Here is a 13634-nt window from a genome sequence, read left to right on the forward strand (position 1 = left end):
AAGTTTATCTACTTTCACTCTTTGTAAAATTGCTAATCTTGAAAACAAACGAACCAACCTCCTAATACATTTCCATTGATTAATGTCCTGTGGAATAATTTTATTGGGTAACACTTCAAGGAGCTGGGCGTGTAAACTGCGCCTCACAATACATAAATTCATCATAAATAATCCATCACAATTTGAAAAGTGACGCCCATGTCTACAATACTAGAGGGAAAAACGACTTTTTACCTATTGTTATAGCTGTCAGTGGCTGAAAAATGACTTCAGTACACAACAACAAAAATTTTTCATCGGTTGTCCAATACCATACATTGTCCAAAGGGTAGCAAAGTAAGTTTTAAATTTAACTTAAAAATTGTTTCTCCTGGTGACTCCTTTTGTTCCATTGACGAATTTCTAGATAAAAACTACTAACCAGTAAAATCAATAAAAAAAGCCACCTTGTTTTTAAGCTTCGTTGCATGAGCAGGACTAAAAAATGTTTATTAATGTTAACATGTATATATATTCTGTAAAATCATTTTGATAAGTGATACCCTCGAATGATCTATGGAACACGCAAAGAACTAAATAATTAGGCCGGGTGTGCAGCGAGAGAAGTGGAAAATGCAAGGGAAAATTCCGTCACGACATTCTGATAAGTGTGGGAAGAATAGCTGTGATATGGCTGTTTCCATCTGTCCACACACCTGGCCTTCAGACGACATTTCTTTAACCGCTTCTCTATTCTTTGTATCTGCACGAAAGTGCGTGATTGCGATCATAACACTCTTTCTGCTCTTGTTTTGACGTTCGAGGCGCCTATCTGCCTAGACGCTGACGTCAGCATCCCCGGCGGGTATAAAACAGCCGCCGCCACACACTTCCACACTGTCAGCCCTCAGTTCACAAGAACAATGGCTCGCGTTTCCTCACTGGTGAGTATTGCGTCACTTCTGCAGGGTGTGTTTGGACTTAGATGACTGATACTGCCCACTAAACTGTGTATATGACATTAGGGTTAGAAGAGGGGTGTTCCGTGTTATTTTCATCATCCTGCTATACGTAGATTTACGGAAAAGCTTTCGTCCGCCTCTATAGCTGAAGGGTCAGCGCGGCGGATTGCCAAGCGAATGGCCCGGGTTCGGTTCTCGGCCGGGTTGGAGATCTTCTTGGCTCGGTGACTGGATGTTGCGTTCTTACAACGTTCGTATCGTCATTCACGCTTCACTAATGAGATGGCTGAATGGACACATCCTGAAAGCCAATAAAAAAGAAAAAGCTTTGACACAGTGCCGCACTGCAGACTATTAACGAAGGTGCGAGCATACGGAATAGGTTCCCAAACGTGAGTGGCTCGAATACTTCTTAAGAAATGGGACCTACTACGTTGTCTCTGATGGCGAGTGTTCATCTGAGACACGGGTATCGTTAGGAATGTGATAGCACTATTACATACATACTGTACACAATTGATCTGTCGGACAGTGTGTACAGCAGTCTGTGGCTGTTCGTTGTTGATGATGTAGTGTACGGAAGGTCAAATCGTTGAGAGTAGGAGGATACAAAATGACTTAGACAAAATTTATAGCTCATATGATGAATGACAGCTACCTCTAAATGCAAAAAATGTAAGTTAATGAAGACGCCGGAGTGGGAAGGAGCGCCAGGTCCCCAGCACGAATCCTCCCGGCGGACTTGTGTCGAGGTCCGGTGAGCCGGCCAGTCTGTGAATGGTTTTTAGGTGGTTTTCCATCTGACTCGGGGAATGCGGGCTGGTTCCCGTTATTCCGCCTCAGCTACACTATGTCGGCGATTGCTGCGCAAACAAGTTCTCGACGTACGCGTACACTACCATTACTCTACCATGCAAACATAGGGGTTACGCTCGTCTGGTTTGAGACGTTCCCTGAGGGGGGGGGGGGGGGGGGTCCACCGTAGGCCGAACCGCACAATAACCCCGATGTGGGGCGGCGGAGGGGTGAAGTGGACTGCGGTAGACGTCGTGGGGTTGTGGACCACTGCGGCTGCGGCGGGGACGGAGCCTCTCCGTCGTTTCTAGGCCCCCGGTTAGCATACAATACAATAATGAAGATGACTAGGAAAAACTATCCGGCAATGTGCGAATGCAGCATTAGTAGCGTACTGTTTGACAATCACGGCGATTAAACATCTTGGTAGAACGTTGCTAAGTAATAAAAATGGAACGAGCATGTAAGGATTGTAGAGAGGAAGGCGAATGGTCGACTTCGGCTTATTGGGAGAATTTTAGGAAACTGCGATTCACCTGGAAACGAGGCAACGCATAGGACAGTAGTTACTCTTAGATTGTTTGGCTCACCACCTGGTCGGATTGAAGGCACATCGAAGTTGTTGGGAGGAGGTCTGATAGATCTGTTACAGGTAGATTAGAACAACACGCAGGTATCACGGAGTTGCTTCTGGAATTCAGAATGGGAATCGCTGGAGGGAAGGTGACTTTATTTTCGAAGAACGGTATTGAGAAAATTTAGAAAACTAGCATTTGAAGCTGACTGCGGAACGTTTCTACTACCACCACGGACATAAGAGAAATCATGCCTCGCAGTGACGGATATAGACAGTCTGTTTTCGCCTCGCTTTATTCAGGACTGAAACATGGAAGGATATGGCTAGTAGCGACAAAAGGTATTTTCCGCCACGCATCATTCGGTGGTTTGCGGAGTACGAATGTGCATGTACATGTACGAGGGTAATCCCAAAAGTAAGGTCTCCTATTTTTTTATAAGTACAGAACTCTGTTTGTGTGGCAGTTGCTCACACTATTAGGAAGAGTGCTTCACGCGCTGTGTGTAAACATGCGCACGCCGCTCTGAGGCGCTCAGTCTTGGCTTGGCAGCCGTTGAGAATGGAGCTCCCGTTCGATATTACCGCCAAGTGCGAATTGAGCGCAGTTACTCGGTATTTGAACGCAAAAGGCACTGCGCCGATTCAAATCCATCGCCAATTGACGGAAGTGTATGGTGAGTCGTGTATGGATGTCAAAAATGTTCGTAAGTGGTGTAGAGAGTTTGCAGCTGGTCGGATCGAAATTCAGGACGAACAAAGGAGCGGGAGACCGTCAGTTTCTGAGGGGACAGTGTTGAAGGTTGAGCAAAGCATGTGTGAAGATCGGCGGATCACCCTGGATGATCTCTGCACGTTAGTTTCTGAGGTTTCCCGAAGCACCGTTCACAGAATTTTAACAGAAACATTGAACTACCTGAAGGTATGCGCAAGATGGGTGCCACGCATGCTGACTGAGGACCACATGCGGCAACGAGTTGATGCTTCCCACGCATTTCTTCACCGCCTGGCAGCCGAACAGGACAACTTTCTGGACTCAATTGTCACGGATGACGAAACCTGGACATACCACTTTACACCTGAGACCAAGCAACAATCACGCCAGTTCATAACTTTCTGAACAGGATAGTGGCGAGCTGGTACGCCGTGGGTATACATAACTGCCATAGCGCCTACAAAAATGCATCGACAGAAATGGTGATTATGTCGAAAAATAGCTAAATGTTCAAGCTGTAAGCTGATGTAAACCATTGTAGAAATTAACAGGTCTATGTACTTATAAAAAAATTGGAGAACTTACTTTTGGGATTATCCTCGTAGAAGCAGTATCTCGTGACATCCGAAAAGCGTGTTAATCAGTAACACAGTAATATCAGTAGTACGGAATTCAGATGAAGTTTACGGCTTGATTGCGGATATCTTAGTACGGAGAGCGCACTATGTTTTCGTCGACTTTTCGACTCCGTGAATGTAGAAGAGGGTATCAGTGATCATAAGTCAGTGGTTGCATCAATGACTACAAGTGTAATAAGAAATGCCAAGAAAGGAAGGAAAATATATTTGCTTAACAAGAGTGATAGGGCACAAATCGCAGAATATCTGAGTGACCACCATCAAACATTCATTTCTGAGGAAGAGGATGTGGAACAAAAATGGAAAAAATTCAGGAACATCGTCCAGTACGCCTTAGATAAGTTCGTACCGACTAAGGTCCAAAGCGAGGGGAAAGATCCACCGTGGTATAACAATCATGTACGAAAGGTACTACGGAAACAAAGAAAGCTTCATCATAGGTTTAAGAGTAGTCGAATCATAGCTGATAAGGAAAAGCTGAACGAAGCGAAAAAGAGCGTAAAGAGAGCAATGAGAGAAGCATTCAACGAATTCGAACATAAAACATTGGCAAACAATCTAAACAAGAACCCTAAAAAGTTTTGGTCATATGTAAAATCGGTAAGCGGATCTAAATCCCCTATTCAGTCACTCGTTGACCACGATGGCACCGAAACAGAGGACGACCGAAGAAAGGCAGAAATACTGAATTCAGTGTTCCGAAACTGTTTCACTGCGGAAAATCGTAACACGGTCCCTGACTTCAGCCGTCGCACGGACGCCAAAATGGAAAATATTGAAATAAACGATATCGGAATTGAAAAACAACTGCTATCACTTAGTAGCGGAAAAGCATCCGGACCAGACGAGATACCCTTAAGATTCTACAGTGATTATGCTAAAGAACTTGCCCCCTTTCTATCAGCAATTTATCGTAGATCGCTGGAAGAACGTAAAGTACCTAGCGACTGGAAGAAAGCGCAGGTCGTTCCCATTTTCAAGAAGGGTCATAAATCAGATGCGAATAATTATAGGCCTATTTCGCTTACGTCAATCTGTTGTAGAATAATGGAACATGTTTTGTGTTCTCGTATTATGACGTTCTTAGATAATACAAATCTCCTTCATCATAACCAACATGGATTCCGCAAACAGAGATCATGTGAAACTCAGCTCGCCCTATTTGCCCAAGAAATTCACAGTGCCGTAGACACTGGCGAGCAGATTGATGCCGTATTCCTGGACTTCAGGAAGGCATTTGATATGGTTCCGCACTTACGTTTAGTGAAAAAAATACGAGCTTACGGAATATCGGACCAGGTTTGTGATTGGATTCAGGATTTCCTAGAAGAAAGAACACAACATGTCATTCTTAACGGTTCAAAATCTGCAGATGTAGAGGTAATTTCGGGAGTACCGCAGGGAAGCGTGATAGGACCTTTATTGTTTACAATATACATAAATGACTTAGTTGACAACATCGGTAGCTCCGTGAGGCTATTTGCAGATGACACGGTTGTCTACAAGAAAGTAGCAACATCAGAAGACTCGTACGTACTCCAGGAGGACCTGCAGAGGATTAATGCATGGTGCGACAGCTGGCAGCTTTCCCTAAACGTAGATAAATGTAATATAATGCGCATACATAGGGGCAGAAATCCATTCCAGTACGATTATGCCATAGGTGGTAAATCATTGGAAGCGGTAACGACCGTAAAATACTTAGGAGTTACTATCCGGAGCGATCTGAAGTGGAATGATCACATAAAACAAATAGTGGGAAAAGCAGGCGCCAGGTTGAGATTCATAGGAAGAATTCTAAGAAAATGTGACTCATCGACGAAAGAAGTAGCTTACAAAACGCTTGTTCGTCCGATTCTTGAGTATTGCTCATCAGTATGGGACCCTTACCAGGTTGGATTAATAGAAGAGATAGACATGATCCAGCGAAAAGCAGCGCGATTCGTCATGGGGACATTTAGTCAGCGCGAGAGCGTTACGGAGATGCTGAACAAGCTCCAGTGGCGGACACTTCAAGAAAGGCGTTACGCAATACGGAGAGGTTTATTATCGAAATTACGAGAGAGCACATTCCGGGAAGATATGGGCAACATATTACTACCGCCCACATATATCTCGCGTAATGATCACAACGAAAAGATCCGAGAAATTAGAGCAAATACGGAGACTTACAAGCAGTCGTTCTTCCCACGCACAATTCGTGAATGGAACAGGGAAGGGGGGATCAGATAGTGGTACAATAAGTACCCTCCGCCACACACCGTAAGGTGGCTCGCGGAGTATAGATGTAGATGTAGATGTAGATGTATTTACAAGAGATGTAACTAACTTCAGGCGTACTTCAGGGAAGTGTTGGTGCTACTGTATTCCTACTGAATGTTAATGAACTGTTCCAGAAGACCTTACACCGTTAAAGAAAATCAGTCCTTAAAATTGCAGTTGGACTTCAAAACGTCTGTAGATAAAGAAGTTAGTCCTAACGAAACAGTAAGATATGCTTCTTTGCGTACTTGATGAAAACATGTTTCAGTATCTTGAATAACTTCTTAAAAATCTCAGAGATTTCCGTGTTACACTGTTCCATGTACTGGAAACTTTTCTTCCGATATAGTGGTTACTATCTACTGTGATACGCTCCCAAGAACACTAACAGTACAAAGAATGCTTCACATAAGGTTAATAGAAAACAGCTTGTGAAGTCTTCTTTGCCTAGCTTTGTGTTCACTAGAGGATAGTGAGGACAGCATGAGTAATCCCTTATCACATCTATAGTTAGGATTTTATGTTTGATGCAATTAAATGTTGAGACAGCCATGATTTATGTGTAAGATTACGGGACCTGTGATTTCGTATGGTTGCTTTCCAAAGTAGTGGTAGTGGTACTGAATCCAACACGCGTCGTGATTTTTAAATGTGCAGTTCTTTTCTTCCAGTGCTTAATTAATGCTAAAAGAATAAGAGATCGAATATTTGCAATGGCTGCGTCAAAACAAAAATGGACTGGCGGCCATCAAGTGGTTTATGCAAGGTGGGCCACACCAGATCGTATTAAAGAGATGTTGATCAATACTTCGGAAATAGTCAGTGCACTCGATTACTGTAAATTAACTTCCGAAGTGATGGATTTGAGTCCGTATTCGCCCGATGTGAATCCTTGCGACTACTTTCTGTTGGGCATATTAAGGGACGCTGTCTAAGGGAACCATCCCACCACGCTGGACGAACTGTAATCGGCGATCTGTGTGGCGTTTGAATCCATTTCCGATGACACACTGCAGGATGTGATGGAAAAACTGATTTTTCGTCTGCGCTACTTCGTGTTGCGAGTGGTACACATTCCGGAAACGCTGTGATGTGACTGGGAAGACTGCTTGCAGTGGAGGAGTTTAATTATGCACACTGATACTGTACGAGCTGAACAGCGCAGAGAGCATTCTGTTGGCAGCTTTTCGAACTGTATCGAAACTTCTGTATAAAATTCTTACAGCTTCCACAGTAAAAATAACTTTTGTTGCACTCGTCTCTTGATATTGGTTTTAGAGGTATTTAATTTTGAGATCAGGGACTCCATCGGTGGACACACTGTAAAACCAGCCGGCAAAATATTTCATGCGTTTTGAGACAGGCAACCATACTTACATAATCAGCGTTGGATGTGGATGATCTAAGTTGGTTTGCCTACCTTACTGTGGATGAAATATTTTCCCAGCCACTTTCAATTTGTCCATACAGTATAAGCGGCTTATGAAGACCACCTGTCTAGTGACGAAGTCTCACAGCTAGTTCAACAGCACCTTACGCTGGCCGCCATGCTACCTGAGTGACACTTGCATGGCTGTTGTGTTACAGGTGTGCCTGATCGCTGTGGCCTGCCTGGCCCTGCTGTGTGCCTGTGAAGCTGCCTACCCTGCGGCCCACCACGGCTACCCTGCTCATGTCGGTAAGTAAATCTCATTCTGTTGCAGTAAATTCTAATGAAGCTCCAGTATTTGAGTCACGTTTGAGTCACGTTTGAGTCTCCTTTGAGTCTCGTTTGAGTCTTGTTGGAGTGTGGTTTGAATCACGTTTGAGTCACGTTTGAGTCACATTTTAGTCACGTTTTAGTCATTTGATGGATTAGATACTTCTGTTTCTTCCTGTAAAACACTGCTCTAAAAGTTACGAGGTGGACTGTTCTGAAGCGATAATGTGTAACGTAATGCTCGTGATGTACAGTTTCTAAGATACAGGTGCACTCATCACTATCATTGTCATCATCATGAGGAGTAGCAGCCGTTTCACATCCAGCCGAAAAAGTACCTCCATACTCCTCAGTTTATTACAAAGTTCAGCTATACAGAAGCAAGCTGCTGCTGCATGTTTTCAGATATCCATCCGCAGCCTTTCGTTAGGTCCTCTCTCGACCTTTTCTTACCTGGTGGATTCGTGTCGAGATTCGGTATGCTGGCCAGCCTGTGGGTGGTTTTTCAGGCGGTTTTCCACCTACCTCGACGAATGCGGGCTGCTTCCCCTTATTCCACCTCAGTTACACTGTGTCGGCGATTGCTGCTCAAACACAGCTTCCACGTACGCGTACACCAAAATTATTCTACCATGCAAACATTTAGGATTACACTCTTCTGGTATGAGACATTCCCGAGGGGTCCACTGGGGGCCGAATCGCACAATAACCCTGGGTTTGGTGTGGGGCGGCAATGGGGTGGGTGGACTGCTGTACCCTGTTGTGGGGTTGTGAACCACTGAGGGCTACGGCGGGACGAAGCCTCTCCGTCGTTTTCAGGTCACCGGTTTAATGCAATACAATAAAATATAAATATGGCGTAGTAGTTCCTTGGTACGCCTACTATCCGTTTGTATCCCACCCAAGTCGATTTTGTTTTCACTACAGCCATAACCGCTTCCAGTACAGATTTTTGTTTTCCCGTCTCTCCTGGTAATTCCCAAAATACAACTGTCCGTTGTTCACTTTTAGAGTGATGTTTGCATTTAAAGTTCTACCGTTAAGTCAAAACTGCAAATACGCGTATTGTAAGCTTCTATTTCAACACACGTTGCTTGCTTTGTTTTGAACTCGCTACGCTGCCACCGCTTATTTCTTCCTTTGTCCATCCATTCGCCCTTTTTAATTTGTACTATTATAGTTTACATGTATCAGTAGAGGAATTCAAGGTGACCTTTGGAAATGGATTAAAGTTCAGGGAGAAAAATAAAAATCTTGAGATTTGCGGATGACACCATAATTTTGTCACACAGCAAAGTACTCGTAAGAATAACTGAACACAATGGCTAGTGTCTTGAAAAGAGGCTATAAGATGAATATCAACAAAACCAAAACAAGAGTTGACGGATGTATTCGAATTGGGCGATGCGGAGAGAATTCGGAGAACGTGAGACTAAAAGTGACAGAACTTTTCTGTTATTTGTCTAGTAAAATGGCTGATGTCCGAAGCAGAGGAGATATAAATTGCACGCTAAGCAAGACAAGTATTTATGAAAGGAGGAATTTGTTCATATCTAATATCAATTGAAGTGTTAGGAAGTCTTTCCTGAAGGTATTTTGTATCGAAGTGATGGTGGTGGTGGGGGTTGTTGGGATGTTTAAGGGGGACTAAACAGCTAAGGTCATCAGTCCCCCTATGGAAGTGAAACGCGGATGATATCCAGTTCAGACAAGAAGAGAATAGAATGAGATTTTCACTCTGCAGCGGAGTGTGCGCTGATATGAAACTTCCTGGCAGATTAAAACTGTGTGCCCGACCGAGACTCGAACTCGGGACCTTTGCCTTTCGCGGGCAAGTGCTCTACCATCTGAGCTACCGATGCACGACTCACGCCCGGTACTCCCAGCTTTACTTCTGCCAGTATCCGTCTCCTACCTTCCTCGTGCTTCGGTAGCTCAGATGGTAGAGCACTTGCCCGCGAAAGGCAAAGGTCCCGAGTTCGAGTCTCGGTCGGGCACACAGTTTTAATCTGCCAGGAAGTTTCATATCAGCGCACACTCCGCTGCAGAGTGAAAATCTCATTCTGGAAACATCCACCAGGCTGTGGCTAAGCCATGTCTCCGCAGTATCCTTTCTTTCAGGAGTGCTAGTTCTGCAAGGTTCGCAGGAGAGCTTCTGTAAAGTTTGGAAGGTAGGAGACGAGGTACTGGCAGAAGTAAAGCTGTGAGTACCGGGCGTGAGTCGTGCTTCGGTAGCTCAGATGGTAGAGCACTTGCCAGCGAAAGGCAAAGATCCCGAGTTCGAGTCTCGGTCGGGCACACAGTTTTAATCTGCCAGGAAGTTTCAAGAAGAGAATAGGTTTGCAAATATGGATGCTACAGAAGAAATTTGGAAATTAAATGGTGGACAGAATAACTAATAAGGATGTACTGAGTCAAACTGAGGAAAAAATGAATTTATGGCTTAACTTACAGAAGGGATTGGTTGGCGGAACACATCCTGAGACATAAACAAATCGCCAGTTTGGTTATGGATGAGAATGAGAAAAAAAGTGTAGGGGGGGGGGGGGGGGCTAAAAGTTGTAGAGGGAAACGGACATGATGTAGTCAGTAGGTTCAGATGGGTGTAGGTTCCAGATGAAGAGGCTGGCACGCCATGGACTAGCATGGGGAGATGCATTAGACCACTCATCGCACTGAAGTAACAACACATCAGTTATACATTTTTTCATCATAGTGCAACTGATTTTACAAGATTAGTTTAAAACTAGCACTATCAAATTTTTCCAGTTGTTACTGGAGTTTCTCCAAATAGGCAAATAACAGAATGTTATCACAAAAACAAATGTGTCTCAACTATGTTACGTTAACACCTGCTACTTCTTAATTTTCCCATTTTAAGGACCTCAAAATGTCGTCTGTGACTGCTGAGAATCGGTTCGGTAATAAGAAAACTCATCGCTTGAGTTGTATTTAGATTTCAATGTCTCACTTTCATGATTAAGTCTAATGCCGGTATATATTCTTCAGTATACTAACGTGTTCCGTTGCCTTGTTATTGAAGTCCAGTTAGTAGTCACTTTATTGAAAATTAATCAAAAATTTTCCCGCAGTAGTTGAAGCCCAGATAAAATAATTCCTTTTCATTGCTCCGTTCTGTAATCTATATCGACATTCACAAGCACGTGCTTGGCAGAGGATAATCTCGTCCACAACGTGTAAATGGATGGCCCAATGTGCTATATCAACTTCCAAGGTGAAACTGATCATTTGCGTGATTAACTAAAGTTCCCTTTTGTAAACTGTTGGTGACAATTTTAGTTAGTATCTTGCGCGCACACACAGCTTTACTGCGTGTATAAAAAAAGTCAAGTAGATTGGGTGTGAGGTATAGCCTCCTGTAGAAGCTTTAAATGTGGTATAAAAGTGCCTTTACGTCACATGCTTGTCAAATGAGAACATTAAGCGGGTTCAGTCACAAGAGTCACAGATATTTTGTAGAAGTTACATCTACTCTTAACGAAAAACCTCTTTGGCAGGCCTAAGAAGTGTGGCTCAGAGCCGTGGATGATGGCAGAACAAAAGCCAGAGGTCCAGGATTCCATCTTCAGTAGCTTTTAGAAAGACTCATTTATCGTTTCTATGATACCTGGCAGTATTTGTCACTGCAAGTTGCACCGGAGTGTGGAATCTACTTTAAATTTTTTGTCTACGACAGGCTGGATGAGTCAGAACAAACGGAAGGTTGGAAGATAGACAATGACATAGAACATCCAATAGGCCCACGCCTAGTAAAGCACTGTAGTATGTGAATCAGTTTTCATGTTGAGAAATTACCTTAGGCCTAATTAGTGAACCAAAACAGGTCACCGATCTGTAGATCACAGAAGCATCAATCCTTCTCGACTTTTGCGGGTATGGGTACAGAAAGGCATTCGACACTGTTCCACATTGTCTACTAATAACGAAGAAAATATCATACGGCGCGTGCTCATGAATTTGTGACTGTCTCGATGAATTTTTGATCGATGTAATCTGTGTTATCCTGGACTGGGTACGTTTAACCGAAACAAAACTAATGTTGAATGTTCACCAGGGATGCGTCATAGGAGTTCTCGTTGCATGATTTTTCATATAGTCAGCAACACTTTCACATTGTTTGCTGACGATATTATTGTCTGTAGGAAAGTATTGTGTCTGGACTATTGTAAAGAGATGCAGAACGGCGTAGGCACTGCTTTCCGTCTATAACTTCGCATATATCCAAGGTGATGTGTGTAACAAATGGAACATAATACTATACAAGATCATAAGTAAACTTCTAGAGCCTGTAATATTTGTGTAGGGTTAATAATAATAATAATACGAAGCTGCTGGGTTGGCAATTGCAAATATTCTGGAAAAGTACGGTACAACTTTACAGGGAACCGCTATCGAGACATTATTGTGGTTATTTCTAGAGTATTGTCTTTGCGTTTGGAGCCCTTATCTTCTAAACATACTTCTGCCTTTGGGAAATCGCGTTGAGTACTAGTGATCCGGTATTCCAAGAAGATAGTAAAACAAGTCAACTGCCTTTATTGGGTGTATTACGCAGGAAGAGCGAAAATAACATAACATAGGTTAGAGGGAGTAACGTGGCACTTCGTCCTGTTTCCCTCGTCCATAGGCCTATGGAACAGTACAAGCTAATGCGGTGTATTACTTCTAATAGATTTAAAGCATACATACAATACGAAGAGTGATATGAGAATTAGGACAAGGGCGAACATAGTGTTGCGTAAACATTTCTAGGGATCCTACCACTGTATTAAAGGAATGGTGTGAACTTTTGGCTGTAGAACAACACGAAGCCTTTTCTATACCAGCTATATCAGAGGCGTCTAATGTAAAATGCAGAAATGCAGGACTTGTCTTACTTCGTGCTGCTGTGCCTTGGATTATTTTGTCACCTGCTCCCACGTTATCGAGAAGTAAGCGAAGGTGGTAGATGATTGACAAGAAAAATAATAAAATAGTGTTGGGAAAGAAACCAGTTTCTGTGATGCGCTTCTTGATTTAATATCCGTCAGCAAGTTTAAGAGAAAATAATTTTTACGTCTTTTTTACACAGTGATAATTAGTTTCAACCTTCTAGCTGGTAATATATGTCAGATAAATCGTTAAAAATATGTGAACTGTGTTTCAGGCTACGCCAGGTTCGGCTACGGCGGCTACCCTTCGTATGGCTACCCAGCACACGGTAGCCACGGCTATGGCTACCCCGCCTACGGCTACGGCAGCCAGTACGGCTATCCCGCGTATGGCTCCCACGGCGTCTACAACTGAAGAGCAGCGGTTGGTGACCCACCTCCTGTGCATGGCTGCCCACCTGACGAATACTTTCCTTTCTGCCACACCACTGCGTCCAAATTACCTGTTCCTTACTCTATGAAGGTGGTGCAGTAATAAGGAAAGAAAACTCTTACAGGAAGGTGTGCAGCACATATCTCCGTCCGGCCATCCTGATTTGGGTTTTCCGTGGTTTTCCCAAATCGCTTCAGGCGAATGCCAGGATGGTTCCTCTCCAATGGCCACGGCTTGCACATTCCCAATTTGCCCTTCAGCTGAGTTACTGCTCTAATGGCTTCAGCACTGAACTATGACGTACCTACCATCAACCCTGTTCCACAACCTGCAGCAATTGATTAATTTGATCAAGATTTCCAAATTTATTGAATAAAAACGTAAGATTTAAAAACAAGCCATCTTTTTATTTTTGTTTCCACTTCCATCTCTTTCCACGTATCATAACCGTGCATTATGATCTCATTTTTAAATGGCACTGACAATATAATAAGACAATTCTATTACTCTTAATGAAAAAAGACTGGAAAATAGATAGAAAATGAAATCATAAGAAGAAAATCTAGTGGTCTCGAACATTCAAAAGGAATTGAGCAAATAATATCGAAAAATAAATAGGAAAATGAGTAATTAACAGTTGATGCGCTAGTTGAGGATAAATGCTTACACTGAATCATTACTAGAT

The 13634-nt window shown here is 43.2% G+C and overlaps 1 protein-coding gene across 1 annotated transcript; it reads left to right on the plus strand.

Moving 5' to 3' along the window:
* The first annotated feature begins 897 nt into the window (after nucleotides 1–897).
* Nucleotides 898–13271, plus strand: LOC126419766 (cysteine-rich and transmembrane domain-containing protein 1-like). Its single transcript, XM_050086941.1, has 3 exons — nucleotides 898–923; nucleotides 7513–7603; nucleotides 12792–13271. Exons 1-3 carry the CDS (start codon nucleotides 903–905, stop codon nucleotides 12929–12931), a joined length of 252 nt encoding a protein of 83 aa, XP_049942898.1. The 5' UTR covers nucleotides 898–902; the 3' UTR covers nucleotides 12932–13271.
* The last annotated feature ends 363 nt before the right edge of the window (nucleotides 13272–13634 follow it).

Source organism: Schistocerca serialis, chromosome 9, assembly GCF_023864345.2.
Source record: "Schistocerca serialis cubense isolate TAMUIC-IGC-003099 chromosome 9, iqSchSeri2.2, whole genome shotgun sequence".
In the NCBI taxonomy this organism is placed as follows: Eukaryota; Metazoa; Arthropoda; class Insecta; order Orthoptera; family Acrididae; genus Schistocerca; species Schistocerca serialis.